Below are 22,735 nucleotides of genomic sequence, written 5' to 3'. Positions count from 1 at the left end.
ACAAAATGCCTTATATTAACAGTTTTTTAGTTGTATTGACTTTTTACCAACTGTTAGAATAGATTGCAACTGTTATTACTGTAAAAATAAATCACCATGCATGCTGTTGCAAATTGTTTTTATTTATTTACTTTGGCAATATTGTACATTTAGGGTAAAATGATTACTAACCCTGAACAGACATCTGGAATACAAGTATTAATATTTAAGTGTTACTAACACATATGTCACCATAAATTTAAACTGGTTCTTCTACCTTGTCAGACATTAGATTTGTTTCTTTGTTTTATTGAACTTTTAAGAGCCACTACCATTGATGAAACCGCACAGAGCCTTATACCGTTTTCTATTGCTACTCCTGAAGAGAGCAAAAATAAGAGCAACTAATCTTCCGCTCATCACTATTGATGGTACTCTAAAGTATTACAAAAATATTGTACATTTGATGTAAGTTTGATTCTAACTAACATCAAAGAAACCAACATTAAAATAACATCAAGGAATTAACAAAGCTTGCAAAAGCCAAAAGTTGAACCTAATGCAAAATTAGGAGCATTCTTAGTAGTATTATTCATAAAATCCAAAGCTCTTAGTGTAAAAATTGTCAAGAATAACGAGGACTTTTAGGAGCCTATAAGGGTCGTTGGTTCATGAGCTCTTTATTGGTTCACCACCCACCAATGGAAAAGGGAGTAAGGTCTTGCAGTTACCAAAAAAAGGAACTTTAGTCTTTTTATTTTGATTTCTTTTCAAATAGATCATAGTGATGGTTTGTTTTGTGATTTTAGGGTAAGCTATTTTAAGAAATGCATGTTTCGTGGGATGTTTATAACCGATGGTATACCTTTGGTATATGGTACCCAAGCAGTAATAGTGGTTTTATGATTTTCATACTGAGCTTGAGCTCACTGTTGGCCCACTTCTGAAGACAGCTCTTAACTGGGTTAGCTTAAACTTGCTAACAAAAGAGAAAGGGGTTAAGGTGGTTTAGAAGATGGATGGACGGATGATTGGATAGACATATTTGGGTTTGTTACAGTTTATTAGTGTGAGATGGCCCTTTGGTGCAGACTAAACAAATTAACCTTGGTTCCTCTTAAAGTTCAGTTCCGTTTATTCAGCAGACCAAAGTGCAAAAGTGAACCAAGGTGAGTAAGTGACATCAGCTGGTGCATTAAAACTCCATTCTCGAACTCAAGTTCAGTTAGTAAGAATCAGCAAAGTGTTGGTAAGCATGTCGTCAATAGATGTGTTTATTGGAAATAAAAAAAAGGAATATTCATTTTCTTTGTTTATTTTTTGTTTGTCAGCACTTGTGTTGGGAAATAACCATCCTCAAAAGTGCAGTGTGAAAGAAACTAAATCAAAGTGTTGAACTGAACATGTCCAAAGAGAACAAGGTACCCTGATGTCCAAATCAAACCAACTTTGACCATTTCTGGCACCTGGTTTACCACACACCTCTAGCTAAGATTGTTTCTTCAATGATGCATCATGGTGTGGCCGTGGTGCAAAGGTAGAGCGGTCAACCTCTGTTTTGAAGATCCCTGGTTTGGTTCCTACCTTGTCTACACATGTGTTGAAGTATCCTTGAACAAGACACTGAGCCCCACATTGTTCCTGGTGATTGAGGTTGGTGCTGTGTGCTGTTACGTACACATCAGGCTTGAGTGGGGTGTTCAATAGTGTGCTGAACGTGGGTTTTTAAATATGCTATACAGTGTTTACACTGGACTGTCACTACCCATTACTACTGCAAGCCTACTCACAGTTGGAATAGGCTTGGTCAAAGCGGGCTTTTTCTGTCACAGCTCTATTCCAATATATGAAAGACTTGGTCTCATATTTCTGGCTGGGCACAAGCCACAATTTTTCATCTCTCCTTCATGAACAATTTTCAAACCGTTGGCACTTTTGTGTTTTGAAAAAGGAGGACGCTACCCATATGTCACTACCAAATCCGAGTCCATGATTGGTCAAAGTTCAACTAGTTTAACTGCGCGTTTTGGAGCTGGATAAAAACGTGCGTAGCGACGCACTAATGTGGGAGTTTTGAATGCGGTAGCCCGAAACGCATATATGTGTGTGTTTACATAGACTTTCCATTGAGAGTGGTCTCTTGAACACGTGTTTCCGAGCCCAGTCTGAATGTGGCATAAGGTAGCAGAGCTTGAATGTGTGTATGAAGGAAACTTTGACTGTGAACCGGTTTGGGCCCTAGAGCAATGTAGAAAAGTGCTGTATAAATATACACTATCATCTTTAGTGTCAGGTTGGAGAAAGATCCTGGCCTGATCTCCAGCTCCTCCACAGTACCCGATACTGTGCAGTTCAGGTCGGCCTAAATAAACATGTCGTAATGAGCAAACGCACTAAACACACGAGGTAATAAAAGGTGGGTGTGCTGTTTGTGTTTCTGGCAGGTGGTTCATGACTTATCAGTAGAATTAGCTGTAACTGTCGCTACACTGTCCTCTGAACTCTTGCCCAACTTTCCCTTTTGCATCAAAGTTGTGTAGAGTGTTTTGCTTCAGGTCACATGATCTCCACACTGCAGAGAGCGACCATGTGGGCTTCACATGCACGGACACTGTAGCACTGGCTGCTGTCGGCTGGAACAGAGCGGAGGTTATTGTGTTATTAGTTGTGCTGGATTACTTCACCGCTTCATCCTCATTAGTTCAGATTAAATCGTGCGCTTTCCTGGCTGCCAGCACCTCTGAGGCCTCTGCTTTAATATCTGTAGCTGATGAAAAGACCTTCAGTGGAATCCTCCTACTCCACTTTGATTTTCAGAGCTGTTGTTTTAGCAGGCTATTGGGAAACAAAGTGTTCTCAGAACGAGGCGTTCCAGGCTTGAAGCAGTTCTGACTCGCCTGCCGGAGTAGAAATTCCTAGTTTTTACTGTTTACCTGCATTTTCTTAACAAGTGACTCACCTGCGTTTTTTGTACTTCCTGCCTGAGTCACTTCGGCTGATTGAATGTGTGGGTTTCAGAAAGAGGTTGATTATCATGCTGTGAGTGGGTCTAAAATGATTCTGCAGTGCAAACTCAGTTTCAAAAGAACACCCAACTTCTCTAAAAATTACATTTTTGTAAGTATTTTACACACCTCGGTGTGAAATCCCTGACCACCTGAGTAAACCTGTTCCTCAGCAGCTTCAATGGAAGTGTAGCCATGGCTGTGAATGGTTTGTTGGTCTGGCTTTACAAGAACTGCAGCTGAAGACGTTCAATACCGCAACTTTTAGTGAGATCCATCACATGATCTCACTGGACTGTAAATGTCTTGAGTTATAAACTAATTTAAGCTGTTTGAGAATCTTCTAGGTTTTATGTCTTAAATTGACATTTTTGACATTTTGTCATTGAGATTTTCTTTTTTTTTATTGCACAGCACTAGTGATTGAGAAACAGCATCTTATTGTCTTGTGTATCTACAGGCACAAAAAAAGCAAAAGACTTGTAAATCAATGCACTGCAGATGCAGGGCAATCAAATTTCAGATTTCAAATTAATTTTATTTATATAGCACCTTTCATGAAAAGAAAGACAGCTCAAGGTGCTGTACATAAAAACAAAAACAAATGCAGAGAAACACCAACCACTATTCGTACAATAAAGTACATTAAGTTAGCCCCGCACAATAAAATACACAAAGACAAACACCAGTGGAAAAAATAAATAAATTAAAAAACTCTCCAATCAGTTGTAATATGTCCTCCATCATCAAAAAAGTGCAACAAGAGTATGTTAAAAACACCATTTATACTTTAGTGGGTCTTTTGGAGCATTTTACACTGAAATTTAGTGCCTTGGCAGGTTAATCAGAGCTGTAACTGAGCTCTACCTTATAACTGGACTATAAATGGGTTTTAACGGGACTTTAGCTGGACTAAGCCAGGGCTGCATGTTGGCCTTAACAGTGTTTTAAATGTGGTGTTTGTTTTTGGCCATAAATGGGCTTTAACTGAACCAAAACAAGACCATACCTGAACTAAATATTTCTACCAAATGAGCTGATTCAGCTGTGTTACATTGTTTCATCCAGACTATATCTGAGTTTTACAAGAAGCTTTTATTATTAACTGGATCACAGCTGGACTTTCTTTGGGCTTAATCAAAGCTTTGACAGAACTCAATACTGGGATTGAGTTGAATCTTTGCTTTGACTGAAACTTTAAATGGCCTGTAATGAAGCTGTTGTATTTTTATTACTGCAGATCTACTTTTAACTGGGAACTCTCCAACCTTGAAAGCAAAAAACAGAGAATATAAGAGCTCTTCCTGAGCTATAAAGAAGCACTTACTAGGAATTGCCAAGCTGCATTTCTGCATAGTTTAAATTCCTCTAAAAGTAGGGATGTTAGTCACTGAGTCCTCAGAATTACATCAGAATAACTATTTATGACATTTTTTTAGTATAATTGTTGTCTCTAAAAAAAGCTATCATCATTAACAAAGACTCCAGAAAGTAATTCAGCAAGAACCACAAACACATACAGCTGTCATTGTTACTGCTGCCATTATTTAAAAAAAATTTACTTTTATTTATCCCACAATGGGGAAAATGTTCTCCGCATTTTGACCCGTCTCCTAGGGGGAGCGGTGAGCTGCAGACTAGCTGCACTCAGGGGGGCGACAGCTGGCTGGGGAGAGAGGGGATCGATCCGCCAACCCTTCGGTTGTTGGACAACCTGCTCTACCGCCTGAGCTAAACTGCCTCAAACGCATTTAGGTGAAACAGATTCAAACTCTGATGAAGTAGCTCATACCAGAGAACGGTGTGGCTGCTGCATCTCTGGTCCAACACTGCATCACACGGGAATGTCAGTCAAGTATGATGGATTAGCAGATCTGGAAGAGTGCTATGAAAGAGCTTGACAGTTCACACAGTATGAGCTGTTTGGACAAAAATGTTTGACAGAAGAGGAACTGCTTCCCTGTGAAAACATCCCCAGAATGTCAGCTGTAGTCTAAAATCCTCTCAACAAAAAGAAAGAAAAAAAAATATTTGTTCACGTTTTGATGTAATTAGAGCTCAAAGTTTTGCATTATTACTGACGCGTTTTTATCTTACTGGCAGGCAGTTGGACTCATGTTAAAATGTTTACTTTCTTCCGTCTACTTGTCCATAATTGAAGGTCGTTGGGTTAGACAGAGTGTGCCCCTGTCATTGTGTCCGTCCCACTTTCGTCTTCATTTTGTTGGCTGATGTCAGACATTACAGGTTCAGTGGGCAGAACAAGGTTCAAGTAGTGTTCTGTTGGATCCACTCATCTGCAAATCAAAGAAACACACCACTGATATTTAAAAAAAAATTAATCATCTTTAATTTAATGAAATATACTTAATTTTTAAGCTATTTTGGCACTTAAACTTATCTTTACTTGGGTTGCTTCAGCGTTTTTTAGCTATTTATTCAACCTGTTTGATTTAGCAAACTTCAGCTTCTTATTTGGACATGAACAAAACTGCTTCAGCATCTCCAGCAGTCGCATTCAGCTTGCAGCATTTACACTGTAATGCAATACAGTATATCTATTTGTTTATATTCTCTGGCAATGTTTTTTCTGCTTTTAATGTCTAATTTAGGACAGAAAATTGATCTAATGAATTCAATTTCTACCTCAATTTATGAATTGCAGTGATTTTTATTCTATTTTGTTCATTTTCATTTTGGTCCTAGTATGTGTGATACATTAACATCACATCCACATTTTGTTTAGTAGAAGGGAACATTTGTAAATCCCCGAAATGAGCATCATGTGGACTAACTATAGATTTGTCTGCTGTCACTTCATGACAACATATCAGGCATGAAGAACTCTGTTGTGTCTTTAAAACAGATGGCCTTTATACGCGTCAAGACAACCCCCAACACCCACACACACAAACACACACACACACAGACACACCCCAGAGGCGCTCTGGCACAAACAAACCCAGAACAGTGAAGACTCTGAAAGAGGCGTTGCTCGAGCTGCAGAAACTGTTTGTTTTCCGTCAACATGAGAGTCGCTCATCTTCACAGAACATATTCCATCTGCAGTCAGAAACAGTGACACCTGCTAGAGGGTTTTAGCATTATTCAGTTTTTCTTTGAATAAATGTTTCTTTAGGCCATTTTGGAGACAAAAAAAAAAGAAAAGAAAAAAAGTCACCTGGTTGAAGTTTTGAACGATCACACTCATTCCCCCCTCTAATTCGCGTATAAAATGCCCAGCTTTAAAACTAAAATGTCATCCTCCTCTTCCTCACTGTGAAGGGCCTTCTCAGCCCATCCGTCCCCCTGCAGAGTTCAGTCGACCTTTGAATCAGTCAGAATCAAAGTAAAAAGGTTAGCGACCACAGCAGTAAGAGAAGAGAAGGTGCAGGATGTTTATCCAGTTACATCATTTTGTATCCAACCTTCAGCAGCCAACAGTAACATGGTAGGGCTTTCACAATATTTTGCATATTTATTAGTGCATCATGTAAATTATTCACCTCTAAAAGGACTTTCGTCGACAAAACTGAAGAGAATCAGCAGAGTAGAGTAGATGTTAAGCTGAACATTTTAGTGCTCTAAAACTGATGACAGTATTAAAACATTTGTTTAAGAATCTGTGGGGATGGATTGGTGGATGGAAGGACAGACAGATGGAAAAATAGATGGATGAAGGGACAGACAGATGATCAATAAATGCATGGAAAGACCTGGATGGGTAGTTTAATGATTGAACAGATGTGTGGATGGATGAATGTGAGATAAATGGATAGATGGATGGATGTTGGAAAGATGAGTAGATGGATGTGAGCTACATGGATGGATGTGTGATGGATGGATGGACAGATAAAGGTGTGGATGGACAGATGGATCTGGGACAGATGAGTGGATGGATGGATGGATGGATGGATGGATGGATGGATGGATGGATGGATGGATGATCAAGGGTAGCTGGCATGAGCGCCTCAGTTGTCTCACATTTTCTCTAACTTGTGATCAGTTCAGGTCCCAGAGACAAATATTCCAAATTATTACAAAATGCTTTTTTTTTCACACAGTAGAGCTGATTCAGGTAGTGAAAAATTGTTCTTACGTAGGTTCTGCCTGTGCTCCAAACGTAATGTTTGTTAGCCTGGATTTGACCACGCCTGTAAAAGGTTCAGATGTGGATTAAAGTATTCAAAAACAGGTCAAAGTCCGAATGCTTGTCACTCTGAGAGCCTGTCTGACTGCTTGCAGAGCACCTGTCCAGGTGACAGACGGAGATCCTCCAGCAGGGTCGATCTCCCTGCTGCTACAAAAACAAACAATGAATCTCGGGAGATGTTTGCTTGCTTCCTCCCTACTGTTTTTTCTTCACGACTGAGGAAATCCTCCACCTCCTAAGTGGGGTTTCTCCCTCTCCCTTGATTTTCTTTTTTTTGATCCCACCTTCCAAAACTCCTCCTCCTTTCCTTCCCTCTCTTTTGGTGTTGAACCCTCAGCTGTGCTTTCATTTCCTTGCTGAACGAATGTCCCTAAAGTCATAAAAATCTCCTCCGGCGTGGCGCTTTTTGGGGATCATCTGCGAGCCGATGGGGTATCAGAGGAACGGGGGGCGCAGTCTGGGAGGGGGAGGAGGGAGAGGAGGTGTTGCTGTTGTGAGGTGTTCATGTTCAGAAGAAGAGGTGAAGATTTCCTTCAAGAGTGTAGGTGATGACCGGCGGCTCAGATTGGTGTTTGGCCGGCGCTGGTTCGGTGAGTGTTTTTCATTTATAGATCATCTAATTTGTAAAATTTCTTTAGTTACGAACTTTTAAGATGCTTTCAGTTGACTTCGTCTACTTTCTGCATAGAGTTTGTGCTCTTAGGCTAGGTTGTGCTCCTCTCAAACATTTGAATGTAAACTCTGAGCTCTGACTGGTCCACAGACTCATATCAGCTCTTTAAGGTCCCTCCTTTCCTGCTGGGTCAGTGAACGCCTCTCTGACTTCACTCTGGCAGGAAGCCAGCCAGCCAAAGGACAGCCGTGTTTGAAGCTGGTTACATTTAAACATATCCTCCTCCTCCTCCTCTTCCTCCTGCTGTTGCAGAACACAGACAATCATATAGCTGGACAGTTGAGTTTAGAGTCTCTGTAGTTTGGTCTTTACAGACAGCAAAAAGGCCTTTCAAGTTTATAGAGCTACCTCAAATTTACCATACTTTTTAGCACCCTCTTTCTTAGGATATTCTTAGAAAAATAAAAGTTCTGGATTGTTTAATTTTTTAAAAATAGTTTTCGTCCTGCAGAGCTGCCCAACCCTGGTCAATAAGATCGGTAGATCTGATAGGTTTCTTGCATATCCGGTCCTCTGTCATCAACAGTTTTTCGATAGGTGGTAGATCTTAGAGATTATGGTTGAGCAACCTTGGTCCACACTCTGCTACAATTTTTTTTTTTAGTGAAAAGTGTTTGCAGGTTTTTCAAGACATTTTCTATCTCTTACTATTACTTGTAAACGTTATTGATTTGCTAAACCTCTTTAAAACCCAATTAGTAGTCAAACAGCTGTAGATAAAGTGTCTAATTTCAGGATGAATCAGTCAGTGTATCCAGAAGTTTTGATTTTTTTCACTTGCTATATCTCCATTTATTGTAGTCAGCAGCTTATGGGCATCCCCCTGTTATCTGCAGCATTTTCCTTCAGGGAATATAAGGACATTTGTGCAGATGCAAGGCAACTAAAAGTACTAAGACAATATTTAAAAAAAAATTGTTCCAAGAAATATAATTTATTCAGAAAAAAATAATTTATTCCTGATTTCTCAACATTATGTTGTCAATAATCAGTTTATTTCATAGATATAAAAAAATAGATATCACAGTTCAGGTTATGCTTCATGATGCTGATGCTTAGCAGTTCCCATTGGTATTTTAATTATGCCGTTTTTAGGCAAATAAAAAAAACTTGTCGTTTTTCTAGTGTCTGTAGAGATTAGAAATTCGACTCTGAGTTGTGGGACCATTGGCGTTGAACTACCCCACTTACCTTCCCCTTATCATTGCTGAGAGCTGTCTGTTTACATGCTTTCACGCCAGCTTACAGTCCGTCACACCCTAAACCAAACATTACCGGTGCAACAGAAATAGTGAGCACAATTTGAGCCATCCAGCCGGACATTATTAGGACCAGATGGCAGGTCGGAGCAGAGCAGGAAGCATGTGACCCGCCCACTGTATTTTCTACACCACAAAAACACTCTTTTTTAAAAAAAAAAGGCATTTTCTCGTCAATGATTTGAATAAATAAATACTCAGAAATGCAAGTGTGAGATTAATCTTTTTCATATATGTCCTTTATCTTCAGAAAAAATACTACAAAAACATGTCCAAAACACCCGAAACCTTATTTTCATTGGAGTAGGTCTCTGAGTACAGTTCCTGATAACTTAGCTTTAAGAGATTTTTAGCAACACATTGTTGGGGATTATTTTTTATTTTATTTTGCAGAAACCTTAGGAGTCTCTGTTTAATATTGTTAAAAGACCCTTGAGAATGTTTTTTTTTTGATTGAACAATTGTTTTTGTGTCTTGTGTCCCAGACGGACTACTTGTGCCTCTGCTATATAGGTTTTGGTCTAAACCCTCGAAGGACGGCGGTATGTTCACGATCTTCCACCTCAAACCGACATCCAATCTAATCGGATGGATAAACGGCTCTGATTCTAAAAAAAATAACAATAATAATCTTGATGATCACTCACTGATTCCTTCACTTTGATTTAAATCGAGGCAAACCTATTGTTGGGATGTAAAATAAGTTAAGGTAAAAATAGTTCTGTATGTTTGACTTTACTGAAAAAGCTCATTTCAGTTTAAAAACCTGCCGTGCTGAAGAAAACAAGAGTTCTGTTTAGATGAAAAAGGACCAGAAATGGATTGATATAGTCTTGTATTCCAGAAAATGATTTAGAAATAAAAAAAGCTTCAAATCAAAACCTGTGAATGTTTTGTCCTTTACTCATGCTACAAATCAACAGTAATTTCTAATGTTGGCCGTGTTCTGTGCATGTTCTTGATCGTCTTTAGTCACACAGGCGTTTCTGGTTGGATCAATATGGGAAATTCTAATGATTTATATGGTGACTGTTGATGCTTCATTTCCTCATTGTGGCAGACTATATCCTTCACTTTCATGTAGAAAGCAGGCTTTCCCAGGGCTATTTGTGAATGTTAGAAAGGTTTAATGATTCTTTACTTTCAAAGATAAGAAGATAAGATGTTCACATGCCTAGCATTTTTGAGTCAGAAGATTCAAGTATTGCTTCATCCACTCAGACATAACTTTTGTCTGTTAACAGCGAGTGGGAGGACTTTTTTAGACAAAACATTGAAAGCAAACCTAATGGTGTTCAACCTGTCCAAGTCCAAGGGTGGAAACTGGTCCAAGCTGGTTTCTTTGGATAGTTTCCTCTTTTAGCTCATCTGAACTCCATTTTCACGTGAACCTTGAGCAGGTTTGTTTTGGCTAATATCAGCGCCGCAAGTGTGAACATCAACACCAGGATATAAATCAGGTGAAAAAAAGTAGAGAGGGGCCTTTACTTGTTCACTTTAGAGGACCAATCCCCGTTTTTCTTTTTCTTTTTTTTTAAATAACATTTACTGGTTAGTTCCAAGCTCACATCGGCTTTACGTTACACTGTCGCTGAACTGCACAATTAAACATAGACCACTGCTTTCAGGTGGACCAAAATTCAGAGGAGCTCCTACTAAGTAGACCATCTAAAAATAAATAAATGAAATAAGAAGTATTTGGTGCAGATTGACTGTTTCTGAGAAGTGAATTGAGTGACTCCTCCCCCCTGGTGCTCTAATTAGGAAGTACCCGCTGGTTCCAAGAAGCCAGAGAGGGCTTTATTGACATTTTCTCCTGAAACTGCTTGCAAGTGGTAGGGGCGTGGAATTCTAACAAGCTCACACCTTATTGGCGAGCGTGGTTGCCTTAGAAACGATGACTCAGACTGAATGACTTGGACATGGTCTAGCTCAAATAAGGCGGTGTCCATATTGGGTAAAGCGGCGATTAAATTGAACCAGAAGTTAGTCATTTTCTACTCGCTCAGTCTAGTTCTCATATACAGTCAATGGTGCGGACTAAGCTCTCTACCTTATCCCAAAACCTAGAAAAACGGTCGTTTTCTGGAACGTTGTTTCTCCAGAGTTCCTTTGAAATTCACCTCTGAGATGGAATTGATGGCGTAGAGCAACCTCTCCCCCCCTTCCCCTTGTTGCTGAGAACTTGTACCAGGGAGCTAGTGGCCTGCCCAACGTATTTTCTATGTCACAAATAAGCTCTTTTTCTAACAGCATATTTTTTCGACTCCTAGTGAAAACAATCTAAACAAATACTCAAAAATGCAATTTGGAACTTAATTTTCTTAACATTTGTCCTCCATCATCAGAAAAATGCCACACCAACAGGTTAAAAACACCAAAAAAAAACATTATCATCTGAGTGGATGTTTAAAATTATATATATTTTTTGTCCCGTGGATCATCTGAACTTTCTTCCAGCATCTTTCCGGTGCATTCACTCTGGCATCTTAGGTCTTACCAGAGTTCATGTCCTCAGATCATCCAATTTGTTTGGCAGTTGTGAATCTCACCTGAACTCCAGCGTCTCAGTTTACCAACAATAGAACTCTGAAATGTATGTATATAAGTGTAAATGTCAAAGAGAGGTCTAGGCAGAACAAGGAGGAAAAAATCCAGCTCTCAAGCAATGCAGAAGACGTAGAGATCCCCAAAAAGTTACAACATGTCCCACCATTAAACAGAGGACTAGTGAAATAAAGGTTTTGTAGTTTTTTTCTTTTCCTGGTCAGAGTTTATGTTGAACTTGAAGACCCACTTTGATCATCTTTTCAACTATTTAAAAAGCGTTCCCAGTGGTCTTTTAATTAGAACGACCAGAAACGTGATTTTCATCTAAGTGGGTCTTTAATAACTAAATAAGCTGCTGTTGTAGCCTAAATCTGTGGTCAAATATTTGTTAGACGAGCTTGAGCAATTCTATTCTTGAGAATCAGTTTGCTGTGATGGTTGGTGTTACTGTTGCATTTAAGCAGAAGGATCCATTTTAGTGACAGAATTATTCTCTTTCTCTTCAGAATCCTCCCGCCTGTCCACCGCCTCCATCAGCAGTGATGAGCGCGCTTCTTCAGATTCACCCTACAACTCATCCGAGCCGCCGCCGCCGGGCCAGCGACCGCTGAGCCAAATAACATGCTCTTCCAGCGATGACAACATCGCCCCCCCTCAGCTTTCTGCCACATCTTCAAGCCCAGAACTGAACCAGAACCAAATCCCCGGTGGGGGCAAAGCCGACACTGAGGGGCTGAGTCCTGAGCCTGGAGGGGAGGACAGGAAGACATTCATTTACAACCAAAACAACAACAACAAAGCGTGGATAGCGAACCGTTCCTCAAATCGCAGGCAGTCCGCCTCGCCCTTCATCAGAGCCACCATGGCACCCAACCCCAATCTGACCTACCTCGATCGGGTCATCATGGAGATCATCGAAACGGAGAGGATGTATGTCAGAGATCTGCTCATCATTGTGGAGGTGAGACCTTGAAGGCCTCTCAACCTTGCCTATGACAGAGCTAGAGGTGGATCGGGACTTTGGACAGGACAAGTGGAGTACACACAAACACACACACACACCAGTGTGAGAGAGTGACCTGCCAGCGACTCATCACAGCCGGCTATAATTAACTGGTTAAGCAGGATTACCTGCTTATCCATCAGTCAGGATTGCACAGAGACTTGAGGCAATACAAGAAGCAGAACTCAAGCTGGGCATTAAAATCATAGAAAGAAAAAGGATGTAGAAAAACAATAAGTAGATGTCAACTCTTTTCACATATATATATTTTAGAAATTACTTTTGAAAGATGAGGGCTTTAATTGAACATTTTAATTTATTTGTAAGTAGTATAAATATTTTGTAACAAAAGTGACCACATCAGTAAAGTTAAAACTAGGGGTCTAACGATTTATTTTAGTGATTCAATTTATTTCATAATTTGTGGTTGACGATACGATTCATAACCGATATTGGTTCATTTTAGCCAAAACTTCAACCATTGTGACTCAGATAAATACCTGGATACTGAACAGTGCAGGTGAAGTTTTCCAGATTCCCTGTATTTCTTACAAGATAATCAGGTGTAAATTAAATATTTGTACAAACAAAGAAGTTAACAATAATTAATTGCAAATCTATTCTTATTTTAGTTTCCTAAAGTTAGTCCACTGTTGTTTTTCCACATCCAAATAATCCAAAGGGAACATTATTTGACCATTATGCCACACTATGTGATCACATGTCTTTGCTAAATTCAAAGTGTTTCCACATATTGGACTGGAATGATGGACTGATCAGTTTTTGCTGCATCATCACACGTCTGTTGTCCATTGTGATCGTACTTGGTTGTTTACATTATACTTGTACTCTGCCTCAATCCAAGTGGTATTTTCCAAAGTCGAAAATAGATCGATTTATTTCATTTTGAAACGATTTTATAATGGTATAGTTTGATTTGTCGATCGATTTGCTTGGATCGTAGGAATGTAAGTCGATTCGTTGCATAATCTTCGCATCCCATTTATGACGTACGGGATGATGCTGTCGTACAGTACGCTTATGCCACACTCTAGGTTTTATTAAGGTGTGCATGCTGGCCCCTTAATCACCGCATTAAAATGCTGCATTCATTGAGTGTGCACATTATACGTACTTAGGATGCCTACACAGACCACACGCTGATTGTCTAAATTCTAACAGTCAGAGGACGCACTTATCACGTGAAAAGCCCTGATGGGCTCCTTGCACAGTGCACAGGGTTTGGAGGGGATCACCTGCGTCTCACTTACTTAACCTTACCTGTTTTATAAGTGTTTGTTATGAGTTGTCGCCCACAGGATGACCATAAACTAGGCCTACACAATAAATCGCAAATTAATCATTATCGCAATATCAACCTGTGCAATATGCATATCCCAAAAGACGGCGATAATTACAATAAATGGTTACCTTAAATGTGCTAAAACAATGTTATGGCAGCTTCAAGTATTTAACTAATCAAATAAATCCATTTATGCATTTGACCAATCAAATGGACGCCTGCACGTTGTTGACCAATCGGATGGAGCCCTTTGATGTTAGATGTTGGCCTCCTATGTGGATGATGGTCATTTGAGTATCATTTTTAAATGGCAATAATGTTTGTGGTTGTTTTGCTATTTGTTCATGTACCGCAAGTTATATCGTCATCACAATGCTGATCACTAATATCGCAAGTTTTCCTCATATCGTGCAGCCCTACCATAAAAACTAATGGACATGAACATTTTCTGTCTTCGGGTTCACAGAGCCGTCTACAACCTTGCTATGTCGTGCAGGCCACCTGCGTCCCCATACAGGTTTGCCCGTTTATTGCCCCCAGACATCCCGTATTGAAGAGCAGTTGTAACGAACGCTTTAACAGTTTATCACACATCCTTACCCAGAAATCTGGAGAGCTGAGGATTTAACCATGTAAATTTATCAAATGAGATCCTACTCATCTGGTTTTAACTTCCTGTTCTTTCTCCTTCCAGGATTATCTGGCCTGCATCATTGATCATCCTAAACAGTTGATCCATCCCGACCAGGTCTGTGCTCTTTTTGGGAACATAACAGACATCTATGCGTTTAACAAGTAAGTTTTAAACTATCAGAAAAGCTTTGGTTAAAAAGAAAAGCAGGTTTTTTGGGGATAATGGGGTATGCTACCTGTTGTTCACAGTGAGCTGCTGCAGGACCTTGACATGTGTGAAAACGACCCTGTTGCAATTGCCAGGTGCTTTGTCGAAAAGGTTAGTGATAATGTGTTAAGGATGTAGTTTAATCACATTGTCATTGTGAAACAGTGAAAATTTCATCCGATTTCTTTTGGTTTCAGAGGGAATACTTTGACATCTACACTCAGTACTGCACCAACTACCCGAAGTAAGAGCCGGAAAACTTTTAAATCCCCATGTTCATGTCTCAATTCTGATTGTTCATTCGTAGTTTTACTTTTATTTACACTTGGTTTCAATTTTATCATATATGTTTTCTCTCTTTTTTCATTCAGTTTTATGTGCCTACACCAGCTTTCTTTCTCACTAAACTGCATTTTTCTCGCTTGTATACACCAGATTTTTATGTTTAAATGTGTTTTTTGTTCATTTACACATCTTTTTTTTCTATTTACACTTTATTTATTGTTTGTTTTAACCTGTTGTTTTTGTCTACACCTATTTTTTTTGTTCCCATCTTCTTTCTTTCCTTTTACCCTTGATTTTTGTTTTACGCCTGGTTTCGTTTATTTACACCTCTCTTCTGGTTGTTTAGACCTGCTTCCTCTTTGTGTAGATCTGCACATTATTTTTTTTGTCTAGGTTTACTGTTAAAACTGCTTTACGTTTCATTATCTTTTAATTCATTTTTTTTATAATTGTTTGTTATTTGTAAATTTATTAGTTACCCATTTTTACAGGGATTCATTGGTTGTTTTGACCTATTTCCCATCTGGATTTCCCTTCTTCTCTCGCCTGTTGTCTCCATATTCAACATTACTCACTGATCACACCAGTTTTTTTTTCCCCTTAACCTAGATGTGTTATTTCTTTTTGACATGTTAGAGCTGCTCTAGGCTCTTCTGTTGAGGACTTTTTTGTTTCATGTTCATAGTTTCAAGCTGTTCTGCACTCACTTTTGTATGTTCTTTTCTTTTTTTTCTTTATATTTTTCAGCTCTGTCGCAGCACTAACAGAATGTTTAAGGGATAAGTCAACAGCCCAATTTTTTAGAGACCGCCAGGCATCATTAAAACGCACGCTACCTCTGGGTTCTTACCTACTCAAACCAGTTCAAAGGATCCTTAAATACCACTTGTTGCTTCAAGTATGTGATTTTCTTCCAATTTTGAATAGTTCTGTAGTTACAGCCTGTTTTTTAGCACTTGCATAAAAACAACAATATCGTCTGCATAAAACCAGACTTTTCCTCCTTATTGGAAATAAACCTTTAGTTTATGTGAACTTCATCGTACTCTTTGCCAATGTCGCTCAGGAGATCGCAAAGCATTTTGACCCTGAAGAGGAAGGTTACGAGGATGTGGAGGAGGCCATCAATACCATGACAGGGGTGGCCTGGTACATCAACGACATGAAGAGGAAGCACGAGCATGCCGTTCGGCTGCAGGTCAACCAAAAACATGCTGGATTTTCATGTGCGCATAATGCGCCTTTCCACATCCTGTTTGCATAATTCTGTTGTATTCCAATCAAATTAGATTGAATGCATATATTTGCAAATATAAAGTAAACAGCAAATGTAAACTTATTACAATTGCTTTTATACTATTATACATTAAATATTACTCAAAATAGCTGGGGGGAAAAAAATTTGGTCACTGTCACTTTAAAGTATTTCTTCCAGTTTTTGTTTGAAGTCCAGATTTAGAAGAACAATTAACAGGGTTAAAAAAACTAATTACCGTATTTTCCAGGCTATAAAGCGCACCTGTGTACAAGCCGCACCCACGCAATTACAGGAGGTGTGTTAATTTCTTGCATATACAAGCCGCATGTAGTTACTAGCACGATGAACTTGACACTAACTATCCTGACTCTGAAAATTGAGACATCTTACAGTCTCACAGTGGGAGGAGTCAGCATAGCGTTGGCCCATGCAATTAAAGATACCCTCATCTACCAAACAGCATGCACGTGGCTTCTGTTCACAGGTTCCTCAGTTATGGTTTTATTTTTTTACTTATTGATAATTGAGGTATCATACATAAAATAACAGTAGTAAATAACAGTAACCATATAATTAACATTACATCCCTCAGTTATGATGAGGAAATTTACCCCCACGATTCCCCACTTCCCATGACTCTTAGGGGCTTAAGGCGGGGCTAACCCCCAGGTCGCCACACTCTTTTCTCTTCCGCCTGTGTCGCGGCAGCAATATGGTAGTAACAGGCTTGTAGTCCAGAAAATATGGTATTTATTGGAATTGTTCTTTTTAATGAAAAAGTATGTTGGAAAAATGAAAACCTTTTGCAAAGTTAAAATAAAACCTAATTAAGTCTAGAGTTTTAAGATGTTGACTTAAATACATACAAAAGGAAGGCTAACATCTTGTCTTCCGGCCGCAGGAGGTCCAGTCCTTGCTGCTGAACTGGAAAGGTCCGGATCTGGCTTCCTATGGAGAACTGGTTCTGGAGGGGACCTTCAAGGTTCATCGGGCCAAAAACGAGAGAACACTCTTCCTGTTCGACCGCATGCTGCTCTTTACCAAACGCCGTGGAGAACACTACGTTTACAAGACGGACATACCTGTAAGTAACAAACAAGCAAAGATTATTAAAGACTGACAGACTGGCTTCATGGTTGTGTTTGTTTTTCAGTGCACCACTCTGATGCTGATTGAGAGCGCCAAAGATTCCCTGAGCTTCAGTGTCACAAAGTACAAAAACCCTAAACAGCCTTACACTGTTCAGGTGAGTCTGTAGTTTGAAGTGATGTCAGGAAGAGCTTTTAGGAAACTCAATGATCGTCCATGTTTTTCTTTTCAAAAAAGTTGCATTTCTTCCTTCGGATTTTTCTGTCTTTGGGTAGGACTGATTAGTGGGGCTGTAAATCAAGCTCTGGATTTTAGGACCATTTCACCACCTCACATACATCCTGTTAGATCAGTTAAGCTCAGTTCTGATACTTTAGGATCTACCACCCTGCTTTTACATGCTTTTTGTTTAGCTTATTAGTTGGATCGGGTCAGTTTTTGTCAGACAGAAGCAAGATGAACTAAGTAGTCAAGATCAAGTACAGCAGAGAATGTGGTGGTACTTCTTAGACGGCAGGGTTGGCCAATCCTGTGTAGGCTTCTCTGTTGGGGAGGCAGCAAGGTTGTTTGGAGTGAGTGTTTTTCATCTGACCTCAAACAAAAACATGAACAAATTGCTAGGAGCAAATGAGAAAATTCTAAGAAAGACTGCCCTGCTTTAAAGACCAAGGGGGGTTGTTTAGCTGCACTCCTTTAGAGACCAGGGAGGAATCAACCCAGATACATTTTTAAAAAGAAAAAAACTTTAATTTTCAGAACAGAAAAAGTTTTTTCATTTGCCAAAAAAAAATCCGATTGTGTTCAGTTAAGAGTGGACATAGATATAAAAGTTTTCTACTAACCCTTGAAGCCAGATTTTAGTTTATATCTCCTGTTGTGAAATGTCCTCTTTTTTGTGGTTTGCAGGCCAAGACAGTGGAGGAGAAAAAACTTTGGGCTCATCATATCAAACGCATCATTGTGGAAAACCACCATGCTGTCATCCCTCAAAAGGTCAGTCAGGCTTTAAATTAAGGATTCAGGTTTTTATGGCCCCACTCCGATTCCGAGTCGTTTGATTTTGAGTATCTTCTGATCCTGAGTCCTGATCCGGTACTTTTGTAACTCATTTAAAAAATCAACAAATGTAATAAACAGATCAAGGCTGGTCCCTATTTTTATTTTGTTAACCTTATTTTATCGTTAAACACTTAAATAGAGCATCTTTGGAAATGTCTTGAACAATTAAGTAAAAATAGTTTAACTATTAACTAAATAAATAGTTAACCGTTAATTAGGAAAAATAGATCAAAGTTAGTCATGTGAGAAAGTTTGGTGGCTGTAGCGTTAGTATCATCAGAACTATTGAACATTTTGGATTGTTATTCATATCTCCATTAAAACGTCTTAAAAATGACTTTCTTCCCAAAACATTGTTGTTGCATGAATATGATGATGAATTTCCCTGACTAGCTCGTATCAATGTAAGCATTTATTAGTTTAGGTTGCTTTCGAGACGTTGTTTTTTGTTTTTTGGGGATCACTTTTTCCTGGGGCTTGCACTTTGTAGACGGTCCCCTAGCAGCCGTCTCACCGCCATCTCTCTGTCAGCACCACGGAGAGAGTCATTCTCATTAAAAAGAAACAAAAACCCAATCTTTTAGGTCCTTGTTTTAGTTGCAAGAGAGACTTGCTGTCAGTTTAAAACGTTTATTAAAAGAGTCATTGAGCCCCAAAACCCCCATCTGGATATTTTACTGAACCGTTTTTGTGCGCCTCCTGCTCAAACTATATGCTGTATTCTGTTGTGATCCGTTCATGATCATGATGTAGAGCAGTGGTCCCCAACCACCGGGCCGCGGACCGGTAGGGAAATTTTGGCACCAGGACGCACAGAAAGAAAAAATAATTTCCATTTTATTGTTTTTTTTTAAAAAAAACGTTTTATTTTGAAAAGTGACCGGATTCTCTCTGTTACATCCGTAACACTTAACGCACGTCAAAGTCGAGACACCAAACATCACGTGATACACACCTTGCGTTGCACCTCAACCCCCCACCCCCCCACCGGTCCGCGGTAAACGTGCCTTGCGTTGTACCGGTCCGCGGTGACAAAAAGGTTGGGGGCCACTGATGTAGAGTATTAATCTTTAATAATAAGCATGAAATATATAGCGTTGATAATAATAATAATAATAAAATAAACACCTGATCCCTGATCAGGGTGCAACATCCAATTTCAATCGAGTCTGAAACTACATGATCTGGCCTGATTTCCAACCAGGGCATAGTTCAAATTCGCACCAGCAGGGACTTCCATAATATGCAAAGAAAAAAATCTTATTGTTGTTTATTGCAGGCAAAAGAGGCCATTCTGGAGATGGACTCCATCTGTGAGTGAAAACAATGTGTCAGTGCCTAATTTGCCTTTGGTGTAATTTTAGTGTGTTGGTGCCGATGAATTCATATTTTTCTTGCAGATCCATCCAAGTATCGGTTCAGTCCTGAACGTCTGAAGAAAGCTGGTAACTCGCAGTCTGACGAAGCTCGTCAAGGCCGTTTCCATACTGGTAACCATCACATCGAATTACAATGATTATTCATTACTGCTAAATACATGTTTGAAACATTTTCTTGTCTTTACAGAAGCCAACAAAAAAATGCAAAAAAACGGCAAAGGTACAATTGTTTTTTATTTAATCAGAATCAGAATCAGAGATACTTTATTGATCCCACACGTGGGAAATTTGTTTGTCACCATAGCAACTGACAGCAGAGAGGAAAAAAGACTTAGAATTAAGTAAAAAAAAAAAAAAAAACAAGAACAAGAAAATGTAGCATAAATATCTCTTATCTCTTATTCTCTCAAAAAATGTTTTTCTTTGACTGCACAGAGATAATGTGCTTATGTACTATGGCAACTTTGAAGAGCCACATTTATTCATGAATAGTATATTTTAACATCGAGGAGAAAGTGGAAAATATTTGAAAATAGCACCAGCTGGTGGACAATAACAAGCTGTGAAATGGATCTCAGTTAATTCTTAATGATCAAATCTCATTTTGTTCAGATAACTATAATCCCTATTATGAGATTTTCAAAAGAAAAGCATTTAGTCTCTTTGTTTTCATTTTTTGTGAATTGAACCATTACAATCAGAATTTAGAGTGAAAGTAAAAAAAAGTTAACAATCAAGGATCTTCTGAAAAATGTTGCAGACATTTGACATGGCTAAAAAATAGCTTGAAAATAAAATCAACAATTGAAACGAATAATAAATGCTAAAAACCTTCATCTTTGAGTACATCCATCTGGGTAAAATTACTAAATGTATCCAAATGAGCATTTTTAGTCTGAGTTCATCAAATGTAGTGTTTTTAGTGTTTTTGTCACATTTTCTTATAATGGAGGACATATATAAAGGAAATTAAATGAATAAATTACTTTTTTCAAACTGTTGTAATTCAAGAGCTGAAAAGAAAAAAAATGTTAGAAAAAAAACTTATTTGTGAAATAGAAAATACGTTGGGCGGGCCACAAGCTCCCTGCTCCGAGGGAAAAGGGGGCGGGGTTTCCCTGCACCAACAGTCCCGTCCATAACTCAGGAGTGAATTTCTAATAAATTACTGCCACTTTACAGAAACTGCGTCCTAGAAAACGACACATGATTTTTGATTTTGGATAAAAACAGCATAATCATAATTAAAAGACACCACAAGATGATCAAAGTGGCTCTTTAAAGATTAAAAAATCAGATAAAAGTCATAAATAAGAAGAAAATAACCTCTGCTTCACCTGTATTTATTTCTCACATGAATTTATGCAGAATTAATGGAATGGAGAAATACTTTAAATGTCTAAATATGTCTAAGCACTCATAAGTGTAACGACACTTTCCAATTTCTTTAATAATAACAAACATCTCCTCTGTGTTTTCCGGATCACGTCATTCCCTCCTCTTCCTCTGCTGCCATTACACATGGGGAACCCTCAGCATCTAAAGAGGTAAGAAACCGAACTCTGGCTGGGAAATCATTGTGTTGAAAGTAGTCCTGTCTAGTCTGTAAACCAGCTGCAAAAGTTAGGAAGCGGTGGGTAAAAACAGTCGGGGTGAGCAGCGTGTGCCGTCATGCAGCTCTCGGACGGTGAAGGCGGCGGGTGCTCACTGTGGCTCGCTGAAAGTAGCGGCACGCTGGACTCCAGCAGCCTGGGGGAGTCTGACGGCGACCAGCTCGTCCATGAGGAAGAGCAGGAAGAGCTGGGCGGTGGGAAGGACTCACATGAACTGCAGCTGAGGTGCAGCGATGAAGAAGAAGAGGAGGGAGAGTTTCTGCTGGAGGATGAGCAGGTAGAGGACTTTGCCAGCTCTGTGCTGGCTGCCATCTCCTGCTGGCACTACACGGTCCAGGCCTTCCTTTCCTCTGCGGGGACGGTGAGGCTTTCTGCTGCCAGCCTGGTCTTCATCTCCTCCAGCCCTGTAACCCACTAAAAGGTTAAAGGCCGCAACTCCAGCTGCTGTTGGGTAACTCTGCACAAGCTTCATGCATGCGACTAACTGCAGGCGTGCTGCATGGAAATGCTCACCTAAAGGAACAGTCTGACATGCTCAGTTCTGGTCAGAAGGTTACAATCTCTGCACGGACAAAAAGGTCACAGAAATCAGGCATTTACTTTTCTTTCCTTAGTGCATAACATGTGGAGGAAATTTGCATAAGGTCAGCATGAAGGCAATCCCATAACTCTGACGATGTTAGCTATTTTGATTTCAGTCCACAGATTGGAATTCTGGGTAAATGTCCTGCTCCTGAGAATTGATAAAGCAACAGGTGCGCTGGTACTAAGCTAACATATGTGTGTCCAGCCATCCAAAATCGCTGAATCCCTTTTGGGGTTGCAGGGATGCTGGAGCCTATCCCAACTATCCCAGGTCACCAGTCTGTTGCAGCGCCACATTACAACACCCGGACAGGATTTGAACCAATACCCTCTCACTGTGAGACGACATGCACTAGTGAGGACTACACCTCATGTGTGCATCCCACGTACTATCTACCAAGTTCTAAAAATAAATAAAAAGTTTTAAAACATTTCAGAAGCTCAATTGCCATGCGGTTTGCTCTTCTTCCTCCTTTATTCTGACAGTAAAAGCAGTTTTAGGACAAGTTTTTGTAGATTCTATATCACAAATATGCTCTATTTCAAACAGTATTTTTTTTCTCATGTCCTGGTTCACAGCAATTTGAACAAAGACAAACTCAGAAATGTGATTTTGTTCTTAATTTTCTTTATATATGTCACTCTTTATATATGTCACTTTTAGCTTGTAAATCTAAATTTCAAAGGATATTAGAAATGTT

General features: G+C 39.3%; 1 protein-coding gene across 9 annotated transcripts in view; it reads left to right on the top strand.

Annotated features, from left to right (window-relative positions):
• Window positions 1-22,735, top strand: part of LOC101157827 (pleckstrin homology domain-containing family G member 3) — a 33,591-nt gene that overhangs the window by 5,208 nt on the left and 5,648 nt on the right. For 2 of the 9 annotated variants that reach the window (XM_078942661.1, XM_078942663.1), the window contains 14 exons: window positions 12,126-12,580; window positions 14,620-14,720; window positions 14,808-14,877; window positions 14,964-15,010; window positions 15,799-15,949; window positions 16,118-16,249; window positions 16,557-16,604; window positions 17,211-17,393; window positions 17,463-17,555; window positions 18,305-18,391; window positions 19,737-19,770; window positions 19,858-19,947; window positions 20,024-20,056; window positions 21,373-21,383. In XM_078942661.1, the coding sequence (XP_078798787.1) occupies window positions 12,126-12,580; window positions 14,620-14,720; window positions 14,808-14,877; window positions 14,964-15,010; window positions 15,799-15,949; window positions 16,118-16,249; window positions 16,557-16,604; window positions 17,211-17,393; window positions 17,463-17,555; window positions 18,305-18,391; window positions 19,737-19,770; window positions 19,858-19,947; window positions 20,024-20,056; window positions 21,373-21,383 (1,535 nt within the window). Of the gene's footprint in view, window positions 1-7,489; window positions 7,728-9,554; window positions 9,612-12,125; window positions 12,581-14,619; window positions 14,721-14,807; window positions 14,878-14,963; window positions 15,011-15,798; window positions 15,950-16,117; window positions 16,250-16,556; window positions 16,605-17,210; window positions 17,394-17,462; window positions 17,556-18,304; window positions 18,392-19,736; window positions 19,771-19,857; window positions 19,948-20,023; window positions 20,057-21,372; window positions 21,384-22,735 lie in introns of those variants that run through there. The other 7 variants (XM_078942662.1, XM_078942664.1, XM_023952908.2 and 4 more) reach the window with 6 other exon arrangements.

The sequence above is a fragment of the Oryzias latipes genome, chromosome 24, assembly GCF_053564925.1.
Source record: "Oryzias latipes strain Hd-rR chromosome 24, Olatipes_Hd-rR_3.1".
NCBI lineage: Eukaryota > Metazoa > Chordata > Actinopteri > Beloniformes > Adrianichthyidae > Oryzias > Oryzias latipes.
Note: the sequence above shows the minus strand (reverse complement) of the source record. Positions and strands in the feature narration are given on the sequence as shown.